Genomic DNA, 25,910 nt, shown 5'->3' with positions numbered 1-25,910 from the left:
AAACAATAACCATTTAAAATAATCAAAAAGCAGCGAGGAAGCTTTAAAAAAATTCTGTTTTTTTGAATTCTGAAATCATCTTTGCTTTCTTGGACTCAAGTTTAGATGTTCCAAAAGTTTAGATTGGCGTTGTCAAAAAAAATGGATTGTATGACTTGACTTGGGCTTGTAGCTACCAAAGGCTGGCAGGTTAAGTTGACAAGTTAGTCAGCTAATAGTTTTGTCAGTAACTTTATGGGATTGTGGTAGCTAGTAGCCTACTTGTCTACTTCCAAGTCAAAATGTTTTGGATATTAACGTAGAACGGCTTTCGAGAGTTTGTAAAGCTGCTTGCTATAGTTGGTGTCCAGTCCACAGCGAGTGAAACTTGTTGCTGCGGTGAGCTTCGTTGAATCATTTTTACTCAGATTTACTTCAATTAATTAAATCCACCTGCACTGCAGCGGCAGCGCAACTCTGCGAAAGCGTGTAGCCTACTTGCTCGAGCATGCCTTCTTCGATGATTCATGCTTTACGCAATCTTGCCACGTCGGCTCTAACGTAAATCGACATGGCTTCTGATTGGTCAGTTTTCGAGATAGGACACCAAATAAGGTCCCTTTTGTAACTATACTTCTCGGTCAGGAGATTTACATTTATACCATCGATCTGTCACTTTCAAGCAGCCAAGTGTTTAATGTGCAAATTTATTAAAAAAAACGTGCTCTATTAACAGAAAATCTTTTGCATCAGCGTTCCCTCTGCGTAAGTGAACGTTGATAAGTTGTTCAGTAACGTAAAATCAACAAAAATTATATTATCTTTGTTATCATTTGAATCCAAGATAGAACTTCTTCGGTATACCATTGATAGACGTTAAGGTTAATTTTCATAATATAGGCTACAAGATTATGCAACACAGAACAGTGACAGTAATGTTCTACATTAAGACAACATAAGGTCAATTCATTTGCGCACAAGTTGTCACAAACAGAAATTCTAAAAAGGAAAAAATTAAAAATATAGCACACGACGTAGATCTATACATTTGAAAATAGCTCTGGTGAAATTGCACATTTAGGTTTGTTTTTGGGCTTCTGAATACGCAGCAAACAATTCTTGCCACTGTGGCATCAAATAATCTTTGAATATGTTGTACTCCATTTTCCAAGCATCTACATCACTCTGCGTAAGATCTCCTGAAAAAGATTGAATTTTAAGATCAAAATTTTTACTCATCATATTGGTATTGAACAGCAAAATAAAGTAAGTTATTTTTACAAAGCATAGGTTAATTTTTTGATAACTTAAAGTACACTAGAAAATGTATTTTTCAACTTAACTGTTCTTTTCTACGTTTGACCAGTGGCAATGTTGATAGCCTGGTTCAGCGGTTCCCAAACCAGGCGTTCTGGTGAGCCGCAAGGTTTTGCCAGGAGGACCACGAAAATGTACGAAACTGGCGCGTTCATGTTTTATTCGCATAAGAAATAGGCTACACAATGAATTTAAGTACAATTAAGTCACAAAGTTGATTTTTCAAAAAAGGGGTAATTTAAACCGTACCCCTACTGTAGGTTTGTTTTGTAGATTTCATGTTCTCTGCTGCGTAATAAAACGGCTTCATATTTATCCGCCAAATGCTACAGTATGCCTATTTTGTAACAAAATTAAATTTAAAAAAAAAAAATGTCAGTGTTTGTCAGCATTTAATAAGTAAAACCTATTTACCTTCTTCAGTTGGACTTTCACATATAAAGAACAAGCAGCCATTGTAATCGGTGATTGCTTTCGGTTGAACCTGGCAACGTGGTCTATGAGCTGGAGGACACTTTGAATGGTCTGGAGCAAGGTCAGGGAATTGAGATCCAGTTGTTTTCAAATAGCTTGATAACGTTGTATACCAGGTGTTCAATGTGTTTATTCTGTAAAAAAATCGATTTAGAAAAAAGTTTTTTGTTTAGATGCTTAGGTTATTTCCTGATGAAGGCTGAGATTTTTGCCGAAAACGTTAGAGGTTAACAATTATGTTACGTTACTTTGTTTTTAGAATAATTTCACTCAATCCAATTGAGTTGTAATCAATCATCTATGGTAGGCTATGCTAAATTTACGTCTTTCCCAAAGCAATGAAATTTAAAAGCTGTCAACTTTCAGGAATCACTAATCGTTCATAACCGTTGTTCACACAAATAGAATACAGCTCATGGGCGATTGGAAGAAAGTTTCTTCAATAAAAATGTTAAATATTCAAAACTGTCGATAAGTTTCTAAGCTGCTATACAAAGATGCAAAATAACAACTACAGTATACCAATAAAATACTTTTCCAAAAGTTGAAAAATGGGCCTTTTAAAAGGCTTTAAATACCAAAAGTAAGTCAAAAAAGAAACAACATTGTTGTCGTTCAAAACAGCAGCTTTATTTTGTCTCATATTGAGGTTATTTGATGCAGAAGTATAAATAAATTGAAAAATAACAAGGTCTACTCAAAGATACAGTTTCGGGAAAGAGTTTGCTTTCTTGTAGCCTACCAAAGACAGGCAAGAGACAACAATACAACAGGGTTGAGCATTATAACAATATATTTTACATATTTACAAATAGTTTAACAGTCAAACTTTTTCGGCCTAACTTCCTGATCAGGAATCTGAAAATATTTATAAAAATGCAATAAATTTCAACTTGTTGAAGGTAACTAACTAAATGACTTTAAGCATCAAGAAACACGTAGCGATTAAAGAACTGCAAACTGAAAGAACTACTGAAAGAACTGATGCATACTGCCTTCAGAGCGATGTGAAAGCACGTACCTCCAATCATTGTACGACTTTTGCCATTGTTTAGTCTCTTCGGTTTGTGGGTAGACCATCGACAAGGGAGTGGTTCCAACTTCTGAAACGAAACTCCGTTTTGACTTACGTAGAAATTAGAAAAAAATTATATTAGCCTATCACTATCAGTATCACGAACATTCTCAAATTGATATGATATGTTGGTTTGAGAATTGCAAGACAACAAAAAGCGGTTTGTGCAACGTGAAGTAGATTTTTCTCCTTTAAATAAACATAAAGTAATAATACTGTACATAGTTTGATAGGTTAACTATACGATGACGATGACATAAATAAACGATGACTAACCTGTCTCATCTTGTTTTTGCTTAAAACTTTTGCTTTTTTTCTCTCCAATAAATGAAGTGCCTTGCTTGGCATGGACTGATATAGAGTAGTCTTTACCTGGGATGAAAGAAAATACAAGGTCTTGACAGAACAACGTAGCACCGTACTGTGGCAGTCGGTCTTTACTTTCCATGCTAAAGTACAAAAAAGTACAACATCTTCCGAAACAATACAAACAATAAGCAAAAATGATACGGAGCAAGTCAACCTTTTTAAGGCAACTTCTCGAAAGAAACAATTTAAAACGGATATTCTAAAAGTTTGCAATCAAACAGCGTGTTTCACACAAACAACCGTGAAAACTATTTACTTGGTTGCAAATCATAAAAACAGACGAAAGTGAATGGAGAAGCAGCAGGGCCATTTTGAAACTGATCTGACACGCCTTCGGATGACGTCATTTGTGTCTCGTCCAGTGTCACCATATAAGAATCGATGGATTGATCCTGCAGTGAAATAAAATAGTTGAGATTCCCGACAACCTGTGAGGCTGCGACAACTTAGATAAAAAACCTCAGATAGCAAGAGAACGCAAAGGTTACTTCAAAACAAAAATAAGAAAGGTGGATATTGTATAGAAGATAATAATTCAGTGAAGTCGGAATTTTTTTCCACCAGAAATGGAAATCTTGTTTTAAGGCTCATCTCAAATGAAATCGCATTGCTATGGTGACGCAGACACCAATGGCACTGAAGTGGTTTTTATTCGGCGCATATGCTTGCAGTTGAAGTTTTGTTTACTTCATCCATCAATGCGATTGCACGTTGAATTTATATTAAAAGCGTATGTGTCCGGGCAATTCTTTGTTTCCAGATAATGTTTCTATTTTTCTTTATCAGGAATCTATTGAGCACATTGATTGTGTGAAAGCGTAGAAGATGGCGGAGCAAAACGGACATTGGCTTTAAAAAAAAAAAAAAAAAACTACCGTACAGATAAAAATAAAACATTTTGTTTTCTATCTTCTAAATTTACTTTAAGGAATATAGCTACCACACAAAAAATTGGAAGCCTTCGTGCCACACTTGGCGGACAAGAGGTCGAAATAGTTTTCTCAGTTCTTTGCTGTAAAAACTTGTCCACTTAAATTTATTGGCTACCAACCCTAACTGCGGTGTCTACTCATGGATATTCAACCTCACAAGTTCTCAAAAATTAGCTTGATTTTCACAACTATTTAGAAAAATGAGTTCCAACAGCAACACCAATCAATCATACTATGACCGATTTTTCCCAATGCCGGGGTAAAACGGACACCCAGAATAAAAATCATTTTTTTGCAAATAAACAAAAAAATAAAAACACACTAAGTTTCATACTTTGGGCAGTTGTTGTTGTGAGTTGTCTTTTCAAAAAACGCAATAGATCCATGATACTGAATCTGATTTGTTTGTTCAAATAGACTAGAGCACTTTAAACTTGGCATGTTCGTTTTGCCCTGCATTCCTCTACTCTTGTCCATAGCAAGTGGTCACAGCGGTAAACCATAATTTCTTCGTGGGAAAATTGTAACTTAAAGTTCCCGGATCCTTTCGTCTGCATATAATGACCGAAGAAACACACACTTGAACTTCTTTTCAAAAAGTGTATTTCTGTAAAAATTAGCCCACGGCTACCGAAAACGAGGGGGTGCAACGCGTACACCACTGAAAACTGTCACTACAGAACAGATTACTTGGATAAAAGACGGAACCTTTGTCCAGCTAGCAAGCACTAAGCCAACAGTTAAATGTGCGGCCAACTTTCAAACAATCATTTTACGAATGACCAGAATAGATAGCAATATCTCAAATTCACGTATGCAGTACTGTGACGCAATAATGAAAGACAATTATGAAGTCATTCCAACAGGTGTTTAAAGCTGATGTAATATTTCCTGTTTAAACAGGCCCAAACAGGCCCAAACAGGTTTGACACAATTCTTATGAACGCTGGTGCAATTTTGGCACATGCTTTAGGAATTTCCATGACGTAATATTCAGTAGACTTGAACGGTTTTTATATGACGTTTGATTTGGTGAAAATTGTCGGGAACATAGCGGCCCCTAGTTATGACAGTCTGACATGGCATAACTAAAAAGAAATGACGACAATTGTGAGCCAATGAATAAAAACACATGATACACAAATTGTTTGAATCACTCACGTTTAAGTTAATACGCAAATACAAAGGGCATGCAAAGAATGAACAGCAATAAGAATAAACACGACGATACATGAAATTGGTACCATAGGTACACGCTAAAATGACGCTATATACAATAGTTGCGATAATAACCGACTGTTCCGGGCTCAGACAAGGGTCGGCCACCGCAGACAAAACCAGGCTCAAACCCTAACACTTAGGTGTTCTTTACGGGGGCGAGGCACGAAATATCCCTCAACACGTAGTCTACTTTTACTTTCCCCGTACTCTCATCATAGTTGCAGACGGCAACTTTGGCTCTACGAACCACAGGCTTCCCTTTCCTAATTTGTGGAACTACCTCATGCACCCTCCCAAGTTGATACTTCCCACGTTTACCAATGTCTTGGAGAGAACCTACCACTACAAGTTGACCAGGCTCCAAATTCTCGGCCATTTTTAGCCATTTTTTCCGGCCCTGAAGACCTGGCAAGTAAAAATCGATCCATTTACTCCAAAACTGCTGAGAAAGTGACAAATTGAACCGATAATCCCTTCTTAATTGGTCACGATCATGTGGTTGCCCAACAGCACAGTATGGGTCTAAGTATGGGGTCAAAAGTGAGGCAGGGGTGATGACAGTAAAATCCCTAGGGTCGTCACTCAAAGGTACCAAAGGGCGTTCGTTCACGATCCGAACGGCACTACCTGTGTACGTAAGCAGTTCAATAAAACTGGGTTTACGTATTGAAGAGTCCAAAATGTGAAAAAATGCAATTTTAAATTGTTTAACCATTGCCTCCCAGGCGCCACCTTGCGCCGGAGCATACGGAGGTATAAATTCCCAGTTTATCTCTCTCTGTCTCAGGGCGTTGTAAAATTCAGCTGATTCTATCAACTCGGGTAACTTCTTAGATGCTGCCTGAAAGGTACTTCCATTATCGGAATAGATAGCATTAACCTGCCCACGTAAATCTGTAAACCTTGTAAAGGCAAGTAAAAAATCAATCAGCGACAATGACGTAACCAGCTCAACATGAATAGCGCGAGATGCCATACATGTGAATAAGAGTCCCCAAGCTTTTTTGTGACTCCTACCTTCAACAAAGGTCAATGGTCCAAGATAGTCCAAGCCGCAATCAAAAAAGGGTTTCCTATGGGCAGTTGTGCGAGACAAAGGTAAATCAGACATGAGCTGCCTTATAGGCCGAGCTTTCTCAATCGCACATACACCACAATCATTAAGATACCTCTTCACGGAAGCATTACCATTAGCGATCCAAAACTTCTGTCGCGTAGACAACAAAGTGTGCTGTACTCCACAGTGCGCATTTCGATTATGATGCGACAGTACAACAAGCCTAGTGAAGGGGTGCTTCGAAGGCAAAACAATCGGATGCTTTGCTTCTAGAGAAATCTCGGGAGAATTACTTAAGCGCCCTTCAATGCGGATTACACCAGCATCATCTACACAAGGTCTGTACTTTTTAAGTGAACGCAATCCTTTCAAGCGTTCCTTCTCACGTTGCGAAGCGCCAACACTACCCCGCTTTATCACTTCCTCAAGTGCATCCGGCGATCGTTTGGTCATTAAATGTAACACATCGCCATACACGCTTTTCTGAACAAACTTCACAGTTAAGTCTAAGGCTCTATCAAGATAAAAGGCGTCCAGTTTTGTCTTCATAAAGCTACGCTTTTTGGTTTTACAGCACAAAAATTCAACAAAAGCAACCAAATAAGCAATTCTCTTTTTCATAACATACAAAGAAGGTGCGGCCTCGATCAATCTGTGAAGGCCACCCTATCCAACGTCAAGCGACCCCTCTTTGTCACGAAGATATAGGCTATGGACAGGTACTGGAGTGGGGTTTTCTACAGATGGAATTTCTTCACACTGATAGAGAAGACTAGAACCATTTAACCACAACTCTCGAAACTCTTTCTTTGTAATAAGATTTGGCCTTGTGCCAACATCAGCTGGGTTCATATCGGTAGGGCAAAAACGCCAATCCTGGGCTCCAGACAACAATAAAATATGCTCAACTCGACGCGTAATAAACTTATTCAAACGTAAATCAGGGTTCTTAACCCACTGCAACACAGTCCGAGAATCACACCAAAAATACTTACTGCAGTCGGGCATCTTCAATGCCTCGTAGGCCTGCTTCACGAGTCTTGCTGTATTTAAAGCGGCAACAAGCTCTTTCCTAGCTATCGGCCAAGAAAACTGATTTTTTACAACAATGGTAGATTTACCCAGAACGAAAGACACACTCGGAACTCCGTTAACCAGTCTACGTAAGTAAACAACAGAAGAGAAAGCTTGATTCGAAGCATCACTAAACCCATGCAATTGATATGAAACAATATCATCAGGACTGCACACACCAGAGTTTGCAAAATACCATCTCGGTAACGAAAAATCCTTAAGCAGGTCCAAAGAGCGAAGCCACGACTCCCACTCTTTAACAAAGCTATCAGGGACCTCGGTGTCCCAATCAAACTTGTCTATCGCCAATTGCTGAAGTATAAGGCGTGCTTTTAGAAAAAATGGCGCTCCAAAGCCTAGCGGATCAAAATTTTGTCCAAGCTGACTGAGCATACTTCGGCGCGTGTGTTTAGCTAAGGGCTTTAAGGAACATGCGATACGCATCTCGTCAGACTCGGTTTGCCACACACAACCCAATGTCTTCGCTGATGGCAAAGTCATATTTTCAGTCTGAAAGTCAATGTCACGAATCAAAGGTGAAAGCATCTCATTATCCAAATTTGACAAGACAATCATAGACTCCTTGTTAGCACTCCACTTAACAAGTTTAAACCCACGGCTATCAAACAAAGCAATTGATTCATGAGTGATTTGCTGAGCTTCCTCTAAGCTATCAGCCGAAAATATAAAATCATCCATGTACATATTATTTGCAATATTGCAGAGAGTCAATTCACCAGCACTGCTGGGATTCTGCTCGATCATTTTCTTTATAGCCAAGCAAGCGATATACGGGCTACTCTTTATTCCCCAAGGGTGTACACAAAAACGAAATGGTACCATCCTACCATTTTCAAGGTCATCATCTTCAAACCACAATTTACGAAACAAATCCCTTTGCGACTCCGGTAACTTTATTTGAAAGAAGCATTTAGTCACATCAGCCATGAGACCAAATCTACCAAGCCGAAATCTAGCCAAGACATCTACCAGAGGGTTTAACAAGTCAGGACCCGAAAACATTACATCATTAACACAAGTTCCTCGAAATTCAGACTTGCCATCGTAAACAATACGCTTTTTTAATTGTGACGTCACAAAGTATGGTAAATACCATTCAAATCCCTTGACATTTCCTGCTTCACCAGCACGCTCAATATAGCCATTAGATTTAAGATCTTTCATGGTGTCAGTAAGGAAATCACGAAGTTCAGGTTGTTTTAAAGCCTTCTTCCAGCAGCAGCTCTATCTGACGCCAACACAAAATTGTTAGGTAGATCAATATCTTCCTTCAACGGAACAGGTATCTCAAATCGACCATCTTTCAACTCAATATTCGGTTCGACAAGTTCTCTAGCCAAATTATCATTGCGAGACAATTCACAGGTTTCATTTTGCAAAGTCAAATCCTGAATGACTTTATTCAGGTCTGCTATTTCCATATCACGAGACTCAATTTTACGCTGAAAGCCAGAGATGACATCCGACTCTGAAGACGTCTGCACTCTGCACACTTTAGCAACGCTTTCAACTAAGGGTGACTTAATTACCACCACAAGCCAACCAACCGAGAGGAGTGAGTAAAGCATGCGGTTCACTGCGATTTTCACCAACACGTTCTTCTTTTGTCCACATCAAATAAGCGTTGTCATTGCCAATCAGTACATCTACAGTACTACAATCATTCAAATGAAACATATTCACGTCATGGAAATGACGGAAACCACTTAAATCTTGTTTATGGGGTAAAGTTTTAACATCGTCAGCCCAAGCTGGGTTAACCACCGAGGTTATATCACAAAACAGTTCATCAGTCTCTAACGACTGGATGTTGAGTTTAACAAGGTCAGCACAAGTAGGTTTCTGACCAGCCAGAGTATCTATTTTAAACGACGCTTTATCATACGGTTTAAGACCAAGTTCGCACACCAAGTCACTCGAAACAAAGGTCAACTGCGAACCAGGATCATGCTGACAATACACCAACTTCGATTTGCCAGTCATTGGATTCAAAACACGAGCAGCAGTAACGCGGTTAAAGGCTGCTTTAACATTTCCAATCTTAACATTACGCACAGGAACTCTGGCACCAGCCTCATCTTTACCGACCAAATCCAGAGAATCACGTGACGTCACATAAAAATCATGCAGAAGAAAATAGTGTTTCCTATCGTTGGTAGGTCCGCACTTACGACAGTTATTTGCATGATTACAGTCTCTAACCATATGCTGGCGCAAACAATTCAAGCATTTGCCAGCTTTCACAATGACATCTCTCCGACCTTTAGGTGTCAAGCGCAAAAATTCTTTACAATTAGACAAAAAATGATATTCAACTTGACCACGTGACGAACAACAAAAACATGCCGGTATGTCACTACGTCTGGCCACACCGCCGCGCGGTGCGCCAACAGCAGTCGAGTACTGCGAACTCCCTGAAATCACATTATCATGGGGTTTTACCGACGTCTGCCTAACCGGACATGAAAGCAATTTTCCTTTGCCAAACTTTTTAAAATGCTGCGACTCACCAGAATCGCCCATTAGCATGATGCTAAAATCAGTCGACTTGCGCGTTTCCTCCCGTACTACAAAATCAAACAAACTCTGAAAAGTAGGTTCCTCAGTGCTACCATACTGATCACCTAAAAAGTCAAGATAACGCTGCTTAGCGTCAAACGGGAGTCGTTTAGCCAAATCCAAAACAAAACGTCCTTCTAATTTATCACGCTGACCATAAGCTTTCGCGTAAAGCAAACACTGCGACAATTCATCTTTAAACTCTTTCAAATCACTGGAAGAGATAGAAGTCAATTTGCTACCATAGCGATACTTTCTAATTTCTGGTTCTGCGAAAAGACCTCCACGAACTCCAAAACGTTGGGACAAGCGAGCTAACGACATTTCTATCCTGTCTTCCTCTGACAAGCCAGGAGTGTCAGAAACCAAATTAGCAATCGTTTGTGCAGCTGTTCTAACACAAGCTGCTTGCAACAAAGTCAAACGAGTTCCCTTAAAGGGCGAAGCTGCCATCAAGGCCATAACACGATTTTTAAAGAAGACAAATGGCATATTATTACCATCGTAACCAATCAAGGCCGCCTTATCGAAGAACGTCCTACTATTTTGGTATTCAAAAAAGCAATCCTGCTGTTGAGAACTCGATTTAGCGGGAGAAGACAAGCTATATCCCTTAAGGGGCTGAGTGGGCTCAGTCACATGCACAGCCCGATCACGATCCTCACACACGTTAAAATCAGGAGACGCGATACGCCTCTCACAACCACCCAAATTACGTATAGCTGGGCGATCAAAAACTAGCGGCGCTGAAAACTGTGAAGGGGGCAAAGCATTACTGCTAATGGCGGCCCCGTGACCTGTACGCTCTGGGGGAGGAGTTCGGTTGTAATTTGCAGACCTTGGCTCTACAGCCTTCGGAAGACCCTTAGCCGCGGCCCCGAGACCTCCTGAAACAGCTGGAAAACATGTGGATTGTACAGGTCCACTTTCGGATTGAACAGGCGTCTGGAAAAGGTTAGGTAAATTAAACTGTGATTGATGTTCACTTCTGGAATGCCTAGAAGAGCCCTTCCTAGAGCTACGCCGGGAGCCCAACTCAGAACGATATTCAGCTAAAACTACCTCTTTACGTTGTTCGGCCCTCAACTGAGCGTCTTTGAGTGCGAACTCAGCAGCTCTAGCTTCGGCTCTCGCGGCGGCCTCAGCAGCTCTCGCTTCGGCCTCAGCTCTCGCGGCAGCCTCTGCTCGTGCGGCCTCAGCAGCTCTCGCGTCGGCCTCAGCTCTCGCGGCAGCCTCAGCTCGTATGGCTTCAGCTCTTGCGATGGCCTCAGCAGCTCTTGCTTCGGCCTCAGCTTGGATCTGGAGCTCCTCTCGTCTTAACTGTAGGTTAATTTGTGCAACTATCCGTGACGAGCTCTCAGACATCCTAGTGCTTACATTTGAGGCGCTATCCTCAGGATGTATGTCAGCATCCAACCTATCTGAGAACTCACTTTCTTTTTGTTCGAAGTTATTTTTTAACGAGTTAAATTCGGGATCTACCCTATCACGAAGTTCTGCCAAGATTGCAGAGTTAACAATTTTACTCAAAAGAGCGTGGAAATGCCGTAATTCCTCTTCTAAAGTAGATAACTTAGATCTAAAAATTAACAGTTCCTGCTTATCACTCAAAGAACCTAGGGCTACAGAAAGTTTCCCAATTTGAGTCAAAATATCCCGTCTAAGATGCCGGGCCTCTCGAACTGACTTAGCCTCATCGTTAATGGGTCCCTCCCCAGAATGGCCTGCCCGACCGCAAAGAACATCATCAGGCTTAAACTCAGTCGAGTCGACGGCGGTCGAGTCCCTGTCACCACCGAGTGTAGACATATTAAATGTTAGGGCTAAATTTAACAATTAAAAAATTAAGTTACACAAACACACAAAATTACAGTAGTTATAAAAAACTTAACTGCAAAGACCGTAAAAATACAAAAAAGAATTTAAATGCACGATACCGTAGCTGTACGAGTATGTGAAGTCCAAACGTCCACAAAACTTGCTTGGATTCTTCCACTTGAATCTTCAAGCACAGATGGATTGCCTTTAATCTTCTTTCTTGCCAATGAATGTCAAAGTTATTTTTTCTTCTGTACCAAACTGAGAAGAAATGTCTTTACTTTTTAGCTTAAAGTTCTTCAGTTGCCTACCGAGAAGAAATGTCTTTAATTTTCTTTGCTTCTTTAGACTACCAACCAACAAGATCTTCTTTTATTATTTCTTTGCTTTTGTAGCCTACCAACCAACAACTTCGTCTTTTATTTTTTATGGTCACAGCGGTAAACCATAATTTCTTCGTGGGAAAATTGTAACTTAAAGTTCCCGGATCCTTTCGTCTGCATATAATGACCGAAGAAACACACACTTGAACTTCTTTTCAAAAAGTGTATTTCTGTAAAAATTAGCCCACGGCTACCGAAAACGAGGGGGTGCAACGCGTACACCACTGAAAACTGTCACTACAGAACAGATTACTTGGATAAAAGACGGAACCTTTGTCCAGCTAGCAAGCACTAAGCCAACAGTTAAATGTGCGGCCAACTTTCAAACAATCATTTTACGAATGACCAGAATAGATAGCAATATCTCAAATTCACGTATGCAGTACTGTGACGCAATAATGAAAGACAATTATGAAGTCATTCCAACAGGTGTTTAAAGCTGATGTAATATTTCCTGTTTAAACAGGCCCAAACAGGCCCAAACAGGTTTGACACAATTCTTATGAACGCTGGTGCAATTTTGGCACATGCTTTAGGAATTTCCATGACGTAATATTCAGTAGACTTGAACGGTTTTTATATGACGTTTGATTTGGTGAAAATTGTCGGGAACAGCAAGCCTGATAACAGATATTGCTGGAAGCTTGAAACGCAGTCACGCAGTGTAGGCTACAGTTATGAATGACAAAAAAACTCACCATTTGATGCGGAATCTTTGCACAAACAGTCGTAGAATCAACTTCTAAGACAGAGAACTCGTCCGATTCTAGAATAAATGTCAACGACATAATAGCTGGTCTTGCTGGAAAGAGCTCAACAATGAAAACACCATAATATTGACTTTGCACTAACTGGTATTGGTTAAAGCTTAGTGTTGCCAGTTTGCACATTCGCGCAAGTGTCTCTGGCAGCATTGCCATCTGTATGACGACTAAATCAATCATTGTAACAAGGACAGAAATGCTCAGTCAAACACAATCGTTTCAAGACAAAAATTAACGTTAAATCAATGCAATGAACTGTTTACCTGACATTTCTTCCAGTTTTTGAGGACTTTTGGTAGATTCACTTTCTAAAACATTCATTGTAACTGTAGTCGCGTGCGGCCTTATGCCTGATGATGTTTGAATGGTCATTGGAACTTCTGTGACTTCGTCGGGCTGCACTGACGCCGTTGTGACGTCAATTGGTTGCGTCGACTTCTTGGTTGACTCGGCAGGAGCAGTGAAACTCATGGAAGATGTGAGTGAAAGGGCTGGACACAATAAAAACGTTATGACACGTTGCTGGCTAACATTGATTTTTAACTATAGTATAAAAAAGCAATGAGTCGCACATCTCAAATATCCATGCAAAAAATCATGCAGCGTATTTGAGATGTGCTTGTTTCCACACAAAAAAAAAGTTCTCTTTAGTTCCACTAACCTGTGCTTTATACTGTGTTAGGTTGTTAGCGTGCTGATAGCGTATAGTTTATTATAACTGGACGTTTCGCTTTAACACATCGAACACGTTAAAAAACAACATATGAGATGTATTTTTATAACTTTACTTCGAGCTTACCGCCAACATCCATTGTCTTGAAAGAGAAAGGAAAAGCTGATTCTTCGGTTCCATTTTCAATGCTCCACAAAAGCGTCACGTACTCAGTGCCTATGATGAGGAATGTGGTAAGAAATGTGGAGTATTGTGCTCACCCTGCCAGGCGGGCCTTGCATGACAAGCTTTCCAAACTTGATACATTGACACTATCAAATGACATCTCGAATTTGCTAAACTTGTTTTTATAATTTGAAAAAATGAAAGAAATTGTACCGGACATCAAATCCTCAAAACATAACGTGATGTCATCTTCTATCCGATTGGCGTTGCCCTTAGCAACTGGTTTCCCATTTTGTTCAGAGGCAAGATAGAGCAGGGCATGGATCACCGTGGCTGTGAGACTCGCAGCAATAGACAGGCATACGGCGTTGCTAGAAGAACTTGCAATTGTCACATCTTCTATCTTGGTTTGAGCGAGGATTGTTTTGGGCTTTGAAACATAAAGTTCAATTAGAGAGACTGTAGTCTACAAATTACCGTAGGTCTACAAACAAAATTACACTTCATCAGTATGTGAATACATCAATGCAGAAAATATAAGTTGTTTTCAGGTTATTTAAATAAAAAGCCAATACTACCGACAGCTCTACAGTACGGAGGGGGAAAGCGTTGTGCATTGCTCACAGCTTGGTCAATTGCACACAGTTTCAAGACCGCCGTGGGAAATTGCTGAATATTAAACGCGTTCCAAAGTCATTGCAGCTTTCGTGCTGATGTCAGTGACTTGACAGGTATTGTAGGCTACCCACATTCTATCGACTTGGAGCCAATTGGAGATGTCGCTATGGTAGCATAAGGCCACTGTTCATGTTGATACTGTAGCCTACCCGTTTGCAAGTAGATAACAAACAGCGCAGGTGCGTTTGCTTCACTGGTACTCACTATTTCGTTTTCTTTGTTCAGTTTTGGACATTCTTTTGCAGTGACGCAACTAGAAAGTAATATTTAAGACAATAAGCATTAATGGCGTTTAACAGAAGTAAAGCGAATAACTATGAAAATCTAGAGCAGTGGTTCCCCACCTTTTTTGTCTTGGCAGATCCCTTTTGGTGTCTTCAAACTGGACCTCCGAAATTTATTTATCTAAAGTTTTTATATATCGCGTCTTCTAATGGAAACAACTGTTTCATAAGTTCCGAAGCAATACACTTGGAAAAATTTGATGAACAGTACGCTACGCACTTATGATGATTGATGACATTGACGAAGTTGTATTATGAGCTGTCGGCCTATGTTGGCAGACAGGATCGTCGTCGTGTGAGCATCTGGGGCCGAGGGTCTATCCTTTTACCACCCCAGATTTACGATGTTCCCGGACTACACTGGAAGGCTACTAGAGAGCAGCCAGTCTTTGGTTTAATCATCCATGACACGCAGACTTCCACTCTGTTAGGTGGCTTGAAGATGGTACAGTTATTGATGATGTGGTCTGCGGTCTGTTTATTCACATCGCCCAGTCAGCCAGCAACTCTCCGTCGCTGCTTGTGTTGTTGTAGCCCCAATCGGGGTGTGCTGGCAGTTGAAATCGCCAGCTTAGAGACTGGGGGAGAGGAACGTTGGGAAGGATGGTGGCACTATTCGCGAGGGTGGGGCTTGTAAATGTTGATGATGTTGTAGTCTGAGATACAAATGCACACACACTTAATCTCGGCATCAAGAGAAGATTGATCGACAAAGATCCACTTCAGGCTCTCATGCACAAACGTGGCAATACCAGGCTTCCTGCTTAAGGTAGACCCGACCAACGTGTAGTTGGGAATAGCTATAGCCTATCTGCAGAGGTGCAGTGGGGGTCTTAGAGGAGGATGACGAGTGCCTGGTTGGTATGAGCAAGCCGATCCACAATTTTGATCTTGCTTGTTGTGTAATGTGTAGCCTTCTATGTTGAGCTGCAGAATGGTGGGGCGTCTGAACTTATTAATTGTCCCTTCCAGCTGTGCCGTCCGGGTGGAGGCTCTTTGTTGGCAAGTTTCGTTTCTCATCTGCTCATGTGCAGATGGTACTCATAAGATGGGGCACTAGGAGCCACTTGTCGTCCATCCTATGTCGGCCTATGTTGGTAGACAGGATCAAAAATCAGCAATCTATATCCTGACTTACAGTAATGTTTCTTTAAAAAAAAAATCGAAAATTATTAGAATTTTTTCGACCTTTATAAGGAATTTCTTTCTCTTTCATTTGTAATCAAATTTTTGTTGTAGTCACAGTCATGGCAAAACCGTGAGTGCTAATAGACTTTTGACTAACGTTTGCATTTCTGAAATAAGCATTGATCAATAAATCTGCTGTCTCAAAAAAAGTAAGCTGAACATAGCCCACATAGCTTTATAAAAAAAAAATTAACTCCTTGATATGAATTCTTTCAGTTTGGAAACAGAACCTTTGTGCGATAACTCTTGAAATTTTCAAATAACTCATCATGGTGTCGCAACACACAGTTTGAAAATCACTGTAAAGTGTAATTGCACAAATAGCCTAAAGCACAATCAAATTCAAGTGCCGTAATTTATCAATCATGCCGTAAATTCTGAAACTTTCACGGACCCCCTGAAAACGCTTTGCGTACTCCTGGTTGAGAACCGCTGATCTAGAGGAAAACTTACAGCAGTCGTAGGCTACTGCAAGCTTGGATGCAGTTTGTCACTAAAAATAATCTCCTGAACTCAGTGTTAAAAAATGTAAAGTGCTTTTAGGTACGAGTTTTAGGATACTTACGTGTTATTAAAAAGGATTGGCTTCTCAAATGGGCACGAGCATCGCTCTGCAAAGTCTTTGACGCAAACAGGATCCATGTTTGAACATGTTCTATCGCAACTGCTCGCTGTCTTTGAAAACAACTGACCAGACACGGGACATTCTAAAAGAAACCGGAAAGATGTCAACACAAAATATTTGAACGGATAGAATCCATATCTTATCATACAAAAACATCAGGAAATCATTACCGGCTGAACTCCAACTTTTTCCAGCGCCAACATTCCAAAAACGGTTAGTCACGATATTTATTTTGAGATTTTGCTCAACACATTAGAATATCATCTAACTCTTCAAAGTTTTTACCAGTAGCTTACTTTTGATTTCATAACTGAGAGAAAATCCTTTCTTTGGATGTTCATAATCTCCCGGTACTAGTGTCATAATGACGTCAGTGTCAAAATATACAGAGGAATCGTCAACGAAAGTGCCACAGGCCGAGTAATGTAATTGTTCAAAATTGCCGAAGCCCAAGCGGTCGGATTGACAAAAGCCATCCACGTCTTTTGGGGCCAAACTGCATGAAAACAAAAAGATTTTGAGTTATTGTTGCCTTTTTTCTGCTATCTACAAAGAGCACAATGACAAGTGATAAAAACTTGGCAAGAGAAGCAAATTGATTAGCAGATGATTAGTCTTTTATTTAGAGCCGTTGACCGAGCCTGATACATTTCTAACGACAAGCAATTATGTCGCGTTTAGAATTGAACCTACGGTTGTATTGTACGGTTCAAGAATAGTTTCAATTCAGATAACCGACCATACAGTATGTCTTTAATAGCCTATGTGGCTTCCAGGTAGTAGAAAAGCGAATTGACTTCCACGGTCTCCTTTTCAATCTCTATTTAGTTTGGGAAGGTAAATTGGAGAACAAATTTCTAAGCGGACAAATGAAGCAAAAACATTTCAAGCCTGCAAATCAAACTTTTTAGAGTAAAAGTGTTCATTCAACTTTAATAAATACAGTAGTGCTCACTTCAAATAATTCATTCTGATCATCACAAATTGGGTTTTGTCACTTCTTTCGATCCTGTAGACACAACCGGCCAGACTGGTATAGGAGTTGGGAAAGTTTGGGGACTTTATTACTCCCGTTAAGTTAGTAAAGGTGCCTCCACAACTCTGTGGTTGGGGATCTGAGCATAGAACAGTTTTAATCAAAATATTGTGTTTGATGAAACTATAAAAAATTCAACGTCTCTTGTTTTCATGCACATTTATTCTTGCATAGTTTGCCAGTAAGCTGTTGCAAAACGTTGTGAGTATGCAAAAAAAGTATAAGCTAACATTTTCAATTGTAACCATTGTGATTGAAAAAGCGTTTTAGATACTAATCTGCTTAATTTTACAATTATCCATTTAGTTTGGAGGCATCCAGCATCGAAAGTAATCACTAGATATTTTTTCAATCTCCTGCACCACTCGCTCAACGAGAAATGCCCTGCTTTGGCTGCTCATGAGAACATAAGTGTAAAGCAAAATATTATGACGTTAAACCATTTCACGATATTTCAATGAAACTAAAACCATTTCTACCTGAACAGTTCAAAAGATGGCCTTGGCCTGGAGCGGTCGCAGAACCGTCGATGAAGTTGCCGCTTTTTTCATCAACGCACCAGCATGCCTTAGATGTGGAGTTGCATTGGAGGGGCCTAAACGAGCCATCTTCTTTGCAAACTGGGACATGGGGTGTTTCAGCTTCAGGGTTTTCTCGTGTGAACTTTGTCACGGCGTTGTATATTAACATGCACGTCGGGCCACCTGTAATATTAAACCATTTAGCCTGAAATTCGCTCAAAATCATGTCTGAGTAACATAACCGTGGGAAGTTTCAAAATGTGTATTTGATTTTCGAATAGAGTAACAATATATTGATCACTTTGACATGACGAAGTGTAGCCTACCATCTGAGACGTAGCCTCCTGCGCGTATCACCCTTTTGAGTATTTATTTGACTTGAAAAAATATGTTTTAAAAAAAATAGTTGCTTTTTTTCATTTGAACAAAAACATAATTATTTTCCAGTACATTCACGAAGGTAGTCTTATGATATTTAATGTTAACATTTAAAATAATTGAAATCCAAAGCTCACAGGAAAAAAGAGGAATAGCCACAAAACTTCAACACCATGTACCTGCTGGAGGAGAAATTGGCACTGCAGGTACTTCAGTAGCAGCTGGTTCTTGAAAACACAAAGAACAAAAATCACACAACTAGCAAAAACCGCCTTTGAAAAAGAACGATTTTCCCAGCTGAATACAAAACATAGCAACTTCTAACGAATTGAAGATGCAAAGGTTAAATTAATTTCGGAAACACTAACCAAGTCTAACCAGGCTCAACGTTCCATAACACACAAGAAGGGGGAAACAATATCACTATGAGCTGAGAAATAACATGTGGAAGGTTTAAAGGCGGTAATATAACTTTAAACAACACTGATAACATTAAGCCAAACTCTTTCCAGAAGTTGACTCAATAGCTCAAATAATCTTTTGCTACTTTATTTTTGTTGTGAAGGTTATAGCATTACCATGACTATGTTATAAACACTTGTGGGTGCTCGTGCCTTGTGTCGTGCAACAGACAAAGTTTTCCATTTCCACTAGAAACGTCCGTATAATAAAAGAAGATGCTCAAAGTAAAGTTTAGTACTCAAACGACAACCGTACCTTTGCACGCCAAATCAAAACCTTTAAATGGTTCAGTTTCAGTTCCAGGTATGACCGCACCAGACACGGGTTCTACGCAACGGCAAACGAGGGTAAAAATGTCACATTGGCGACGGGCGAACAAACCCTCCGAGGTGCAAACAGGTGGAAAGGGTCCATTCGGGATGTTAGGGTTGCGTTCCCGAAACAAGGATATGTTGTGGAATGACATCTGACAAGACGTTAGTGCTGCAAAGCATCACAACTACATTAGCCCATGGCTTTGCTTTATCGACTTATGCAATTCCTTACATGTTTTTCTTTTTTCATTACTTCAACTTTTTTCAACTCAAGCCATGATTTTATGACCAACACAGTAACACACCCTACGCAAAAATGCATGTTAACATGGATACTCGTAAATTAACTGACAAAATTAGCTTCAGTCGCCAAGCCTTGAAGGCATGGTCACTGAAGCTGGTGATGTTAGTTAAGTTATTTCTTTAATATAATGACTCAGTAATTATTATACTGCAATGGGTGAGTACATTATTTACTAGTCAGGTAAGCGTTTTGACACACTACGCCAGCGTAAGGTTTTCACTACCAAGAAAAGATTTATTGGATTAAAATAGCACAAATAACTTAAGGTTTGTGGCAAACTTAATTCTTCTGGACATAAGTGCTGTATTTCTTTTGGCACGTTACATTCAAAAATTGACGTTAAAACAACGTAAATGAACATAATCGCTGCATTGACATTTCCTGCTACATCAATGAAGCATCGTCTGCCATACCCAAACAATCCAAAACAAAGGCATCTTTAAGTCTTCTCGTTCCCCTGATGATGAGGCCAGTCTTTTCATTGACACAGAAACAATAGCCAGTAACCTCATCGCATTGGCTCGGAGCGTAGAGACCCTCGGGGGTGCAGTCTGGAAGGTAGGATTCGGTTGGAAAGGAAGATGAGCTATTCTTGGAAACAGAGTAGTTCTGGCGTTGCTGCTGGCATGACGTCAGAGCTGTAGAGGGGAATTTGATAAAGTTAATGTTTGAAATGTTTTTTTTAATAAGTTTTAACTACGTAAACATTGACTATTTACTGCTAACAGGCTTAAAATATTCACTAGAAAATGAACGTAATTCTTAAGAAGCTTGTTTGCATGAACTTGACGATGGTTCTCGTTGTTTCAACATAGTTATACAGTAAATTATAGCAAAAAACGTTATGATGGAATAGTTTACGCTTAAGCGTAAACGCCATTGCACAAAGCTGACTTTCTCAAAACTGTGGCGATTTAAAAATGTTGACAGAACACAATTTCTATAGCTCTTAAAAACCTTGAAGCACCAAGTGTTAAACTAAACAAGACAATTCAATTTACTCAGAAAACCAATAATTTGTGTTATGTGAACATCACCACAAAACATTGCTTCACCAAAAAATAACATCATCATTTTGTTCTTATAAAACACAGATAAAAACTGGCAATCGACATTACCGTTTGCCGGTGTTGTTGACTGCGGAGTGAATGGTGAGGCCACCGCTGTTGTAAGATCTGCAATCAAACATAATAAAATTGTAGAAACTCTTCTTTGAAAAGCGGCATCACTTAGGTCAGTTACGGGCGTCATTAATGCGTTAACATCAACAATAACATAGATTGCTGGAGTGATATTAACAGCACAGGTTGGTGAAAGCATTTGTAGGCTCAAACCAGAATGTTCTTCCGTAAGTGCTGTGCTATTTTAGTCATCATCATCCTGCGTATCAAAAGCTCATGATTGTGAACAATTGCGTAATGCGTATCGTCTCCGAACCTTAATACGAGAAATGAACTACGTCCTTTCATAGTTTAGCTCGTCCATTTACAGATGTCATACATGAACATGTCACAAACGGATTTGATAATTAGAAGCGGCGTGCACTCTTTTTCGTCATATTATAACATATTCAGCACCAACTTTTACATTATACTACATTATTGTATTATCTTATATTGAAAACCTTATTTGTAAGAAGCAAGAAGGTCACCAACCTTTTGTGCATTCTCCAACAAACAAATTTTTATATTGCTATTTCGATAAATGTGCGTAAATACAAATGTAAAATCAAACTTATGTATTGCTGCGCTGATGAAAACGTAATAAAAGAAAGCTTACCGATTTCTGCTTCGGCTGTTGTGTCATAATCATGAATGGACTCAGTGGTTTCTTTAACTAAAACTTAAAAAAAATGAAGTAGATATAAATAGGCTACTCGATATAGCTGCAGCTGAAAATAGGGTAAAAATTTGTTTAATCAGTTTAATTGTGTTACTATACAATTTTGAAACAAGCGTGCAGATACACCAATAACAATCCTATCAACCACAAGCAAATCCAGGCTATTTACTGACCAGCAAGGTCATAAAATAAAAAACATGAGCTTGTACTCACCTGCGCCCTCAGTAGTGGAGCTTACTGTGGTTGGTGTCAAGTCTGAGGGATACATAAACATGTCACGAATAAGTTTGATAATTAGAAGCGGTGTGCATTCTTTGGCACTATTATACCACTTTCTACAGTATTTGGCTCAATTAGACTCAAAAGTGATCACAAACATTTTATAACTTGGATTAAATGTCACAAAACTTAAGACAGCGTCACATTTTAAACTGCAACAATATCTCAATTCTTTATATTAAAAAACGTATAAACCATGTTATGGTTACATGATAACTAAGGCAACCAATTTTTTGACCTAAAAACTTGAAATTTTGACTTTACAATTTACAAATTTTGACCTAATTTTGACCAATAACTTTCTGTGTTTGCAACCCAAATGCGAAATACAAAGTATATTAGAAATCAAACCATTAGGTAAGGATATCGTCTTTTTCTAATGAAATAAAAAAAAAATGTGGAAGACTCAACGACACTACAGCTAACGAACAGGTAATGAAAGTCACTCGAAAAACTGCAAAAGATAAATATGGAGTGTCTTTAAATATCCCAAAATTACTAAGAGGGTTCTGCAGTATTATACTTTAACATCAAGTGATGTTTCACATTATCGCCTTTGAAGTTCCTGTCTCCTGTCATTCACCTTTAGGTGTTGAGGTAAACTCAGAAAAGTAATCAAGCAATGTTAGAAGAATTTGTTTGTTTAACCTTAGGCATAATTATAGGCTAGCTAAAGACAAATTTGAGAACATCAGGAAGCTAAAACTCAATACTATGTACGGTATAATGGAGCATTCATCTAACCAAGAACAAAGACCACGTTACCTGCCTTCCACACCTAGCCTACCGTACTTAATAATCGTCAGTAGCCTACTGGGCGAAACAAGATTATTATGTCAGAAATTGCAACAAAAAATCAGTATCTGTGTATTTTTAATAAAATATCAATAGAAAGAAGAAACACTACGTTAAAAGAAAATTTTGACCTAGCCATAAAATTTGACTTTTTTTTTACTTAATAACTTTGAAACCTCTTTTCGTGTCAGCCTGAAATTTAGTTTATGGACGTTTTATAAACTTTGAACAAGGCAGAAAAATTTTGACTTTATTGACTTTTGGTTGCCCTAATGATAACATATTAAGTACCAACTTTTACATTATATTACATTATTATACAATATTATCTTATATTTGAAACCTTATTTGTAATAAACAGCAACAAGGTCACCAACCTTCTGTGCAATCTCCAATAAACAAATTTTTATATTGTCGACTTCCTACAACCTCATCTCCAGTCTCAGGATCAACACAATAACAGAATTCATAATCGCATTGTTTCTTTATAAACTTCCCATCACTTGCACAATCAGGAAGAGACGGGCCGATGGAGGAGTTCGGGTCTCCTCTCTTTATTCGCAAATAAGCTTCGTATTGTAGCTGGCATGTCGTTAAAACTGCTGCAAATATGAGAAAAATGTGATGAAGCATTGAACAGATTCCTAACCACGTTCCCATCGGATGCTTTTCAAAACAGAAAAGTCAACTAGAAAAACTGTTAATCTCGCATGCAACAAGCCTATCGTTGATAGCATAACGATATGTATGTGCTCTTGAAGAGAGTCCTTAAATGACTTGATTTCGAGAAATACAACTAACAATCAGACACTAAAATCCTTTCATTTCAGAATAACTTGGACATGTTTGTTCTCATTGTTGCTTTAATGAGCTTATATGCAGCGTTGGGCGCGATAACTCATTTTTCAGTCAAGCGATAACGATAACACTGGTCTACACGATTTTTGCTCTGTGAACTTTGAAAACTGATTTAGAGTAATTTTGGGGTGCTGAATCCGAATATGACCTCAGATTTATGCTATCACGTCAGGTTTGTGAGATATGATAACAGCATATTGTTACTTTTGTCAAAAGTGGAAGATTTGACGTTGCGTTTATTGCACATACACATTGTGCAAGATCCAGAAATCCAGGCCATGTGGTGCATAAGTAGCTGAAATACACCTACCAATTATAATTTTGATACCAATTTGTTTTCTAAGCAACATTATTAACAAGGCAGTAATAACAAGCTAAAAGGGAGGCTATAAGTGTAACTGACCCCCTCCCCCCGTCAATGTTTTGCATGAAACCACAAAGATTTAAGCAAGCCTATGGCAATGCTTGTTCAGTAATCATATTTAGACTGTTTTGGCCTGTCTAACACTAACCTTTCGTTACAGCACTGCATATGTTGGTGGTAAACGCAACGCCAAATCTTCCACTTTTGACGAAAGTAGCAATTTGTTGTTATCATATTTCACAAACCTGACGTGATAGGATAAATCTGAGGTCAGATTCGGATTCAGCACCCCAAAATTACTCTAAATCAGTCTTCAAAGTTCATGGAGCAAAAAAAAATTCTTTTTTTGTAGACCAGTGTAATCGATAAACGAAATATGCCTAAAGCGATAACGATAAACGATAAATTAAAAAAAAGTTAAGCGATAACGATAAACGATAAAATTATCGCCGATAACGTCCGATAACGATATTTTTTTTCTTGATTAGCGCTGCCCCATCCCATGCAGCACGAACTGTTTTTATCAACATGACGAAAAATCGAACATAATATACTGTAAAGGGACAAAGATTTTTGTAAGTTATGTATGAATAGAATCGCAACAGCGGCAGTGGGTATCGAATCTTCAACCTCTTGATCCAGAATCAAACCACTGAGGTAACCGCCGTGCTTATAATTATACCTTCAGATACCAGTTGGATGCTTTTATCAATTGAATTATACTGCCGCTTACGTGCAATAGGCAAAATAATTAAATCAAATGAAAATACCATAAAAAATTCCAAACTTTGTATTTTGCTTTCTGCAGGGCTGTTTACAGCAAAGTCAGCAATAATTGAAAAAATTCCAAAAAACGCAAAATCAAACGAAATTAATATCGGAACAACAATATTGGATTTTTCAAGGTTAAAATTAGCCATTTAATGCCAAAAACTCTCTGATAAACTCCCTGAGCTTCCGATCCTCGGATTCCACTGAGTGAGTTTGCAGCGCTTCCCCAGTTCTCTGGCTGAATTTTAAATGATTTTTCATCCAAATTCACTAGGCTATTATTTGTTACGTTTTTGTCTTTGTGGCCTCACCTTATAAACCGATTTCTTATTGTTGATTAGTTATTTGTTAACTCTGATTTGCAAAATTACCATTCCGGATTCATAATATTGTTGCCCCACGAAAACTTATGGCGTTTATTATGTGACCGGCTTTTTTATGACTTGCTCAAGTCATTAGGCTAACATTTTGGTGCTCTCTCACTTTGGGCAGGTTCCCCCGTTCCCTACTTTTTTCGCTCTGGCGAGAGCACTGAACTATAGGCCTACTGTATTGTTCTTGCATCTTTTCTCGACGGTCATACATAGCCTATCTACTTCATATTTTTTGCATGACTAATTTTCTTTAAACTTTAAACAGGAACAACTTTTAACTTGCTACGCCCCTAATCTAAGCCTATGCAATAAAATCCCACTCTTCAGAGTCTTGATCTTGAAAAGTGCGGGAAAATGCACGATGCTGCAATCAGAGTTCTCTTTCTGCTGCAATGCTTACTTGAAAGTGGCCTCGTATTGCGACACTTTCACAAACCACTTGCCAATTTCTTTCGCTACAAAGGAAGCTGTTCCGCCTGTGCGCTTACATTTTAATTGTAAAACTCAATGCAATTTGCAACTCTCAAAATTATTGTGTTGTCAGGGCTGTCGCTGCAGGGGGGGGCGTGCCCCCTCCCCTGACAACTACCTGTGCACACACACTTCAGGCACTGAAGAAGAACTGGTTTCAATTTTAGTGTCATTAACTAGGTGGCTAGTAAAAGTATTACTTTTCATGGTCTTTCCACTTGTGTGTTGATCCGAAATAAGATTTATCGGCGATTATCGACGATAATCAAATATTGCCTTTGGCGATAACGATAAACGATAACTGAAAAAATATTTGAGCGATAACGATAAGCGATAAAAATTTATCGCCGATAATTATCGCCGGTAAATTATCGCCGTTAATGCCTATCACTGCTTATATGCTTAGTCTGCAAGCTCAATGACTAATAATCCAGTCACCTTCCTACCTTTCACTTACGATTCTTTAAAAAGGAGATTGTGACTGA

At 39.1% G+C, this 25,910-nt stretch overlaps 1 protein-coding gene across 1 annotated transcript in view; it reads right to left on the bottom strand.

The window, feature by feature from the left end:
• Window positions 1–678: 678 nt before the first annotated feature.
• The window catches only part of LOC145772158 (uncharacterized), a 37,900-nt gene continuing 12,668 nt past the window's right edge, over window positions 679–25,910 (bottom strand). The window contains exons 16-36 of the mRNA XM_082584001.1: window positions 22,965–23,189; window positions 21,727–21,768; window positions 21,451–21,513; window positions 20,790–20,846; window positions 20,085–20,309; window positions 19,309–19,536; window positions 18,771–18,818; window positions 18,172–18,396; window positions 17,612–17,771; window positions 16,953–17,152; window positions 16,597–16,738; window positions 14,764–14,812; window positions 14,095–14,311; window positions 13,843–13,932; window positions 13,307–13,534; window positions 12,978–13,045; window positions 3,471–3,606; window positions 3,122–3,217; window positions 2,792–2,873; window positions 1,711–1,904; window positions 679–1,178 (exon numbers count right to left, since the gene is read on the bottom strand). Of these exons, the coding sequence (XP_082440127.1) occupies window positions 1,057–1,178; window positions 1,711–1,904; window positions 2,792–2,873; window positions 3,122–3,217; window positions 3,471–3,606; window positions 12,978–13,045; window positions 13,307–13,534; window positions 13,843–13,932; window positions 14,095–14,311; window positions 14,764–14,812; window positions 16,597–16,738; window positions 16,953–17,152; window positions 17,612–17,771; window positions 18,172–18,396; window positions 18,771–18,818; window positions 19,309–19,536; window positions 20,085–20,309; window positions 20,790–20,846; window positions 21,451–21,513; window positions 21,727–21,768; window positions 22,965–23,189 (2,897 nt within the window). The 3' untranslated portion in view covers window positions 679–1,056. The remainder of the gene's footprint in view (window positions 1,179–1,710; window positions 1,905–2,791; window positions 2,874–3,121; window positions 3,218–3,470; window positions 3,607–12,977; window positions 13,046–13,306; window positions 13,535–13,842; window positions 13,933–14,094; window positions 14,312–14,763; window positions 14,813–16,596; window positions 16,739–16,952; window positions 17,153–17,611; window positions 17,772–18,171; window positions 18,397–18,770; window positions 18,819–19,308; window positions 19,537–20,084; window positions 20,310–20,789; window positions 20,847–21,450; window positions 21,514–21,726; window positions 21,769–22,964; window positions 23,190–25,910) is intronic.

Source organism: Aplidium turbinatum, chromosome 6, assembly GCF_918807975.1.
Source record: "Aplidium turbinatum chromosome 6, kaAplTurb1.1, whole genome shotgun sequence".
Taxonomy (NCBI): Eukaryota; Metazoa; Chordata; class Ascidiacea; order Aplousobranchia; family Polyclinidae; genus Aplidium; species Aplidium turbinatum.
The sequence above is the reverse complement of the archived record's forward strand: the minus strand, read 5'-3'. Positions and strand labels throughout refer to the sequence as shown.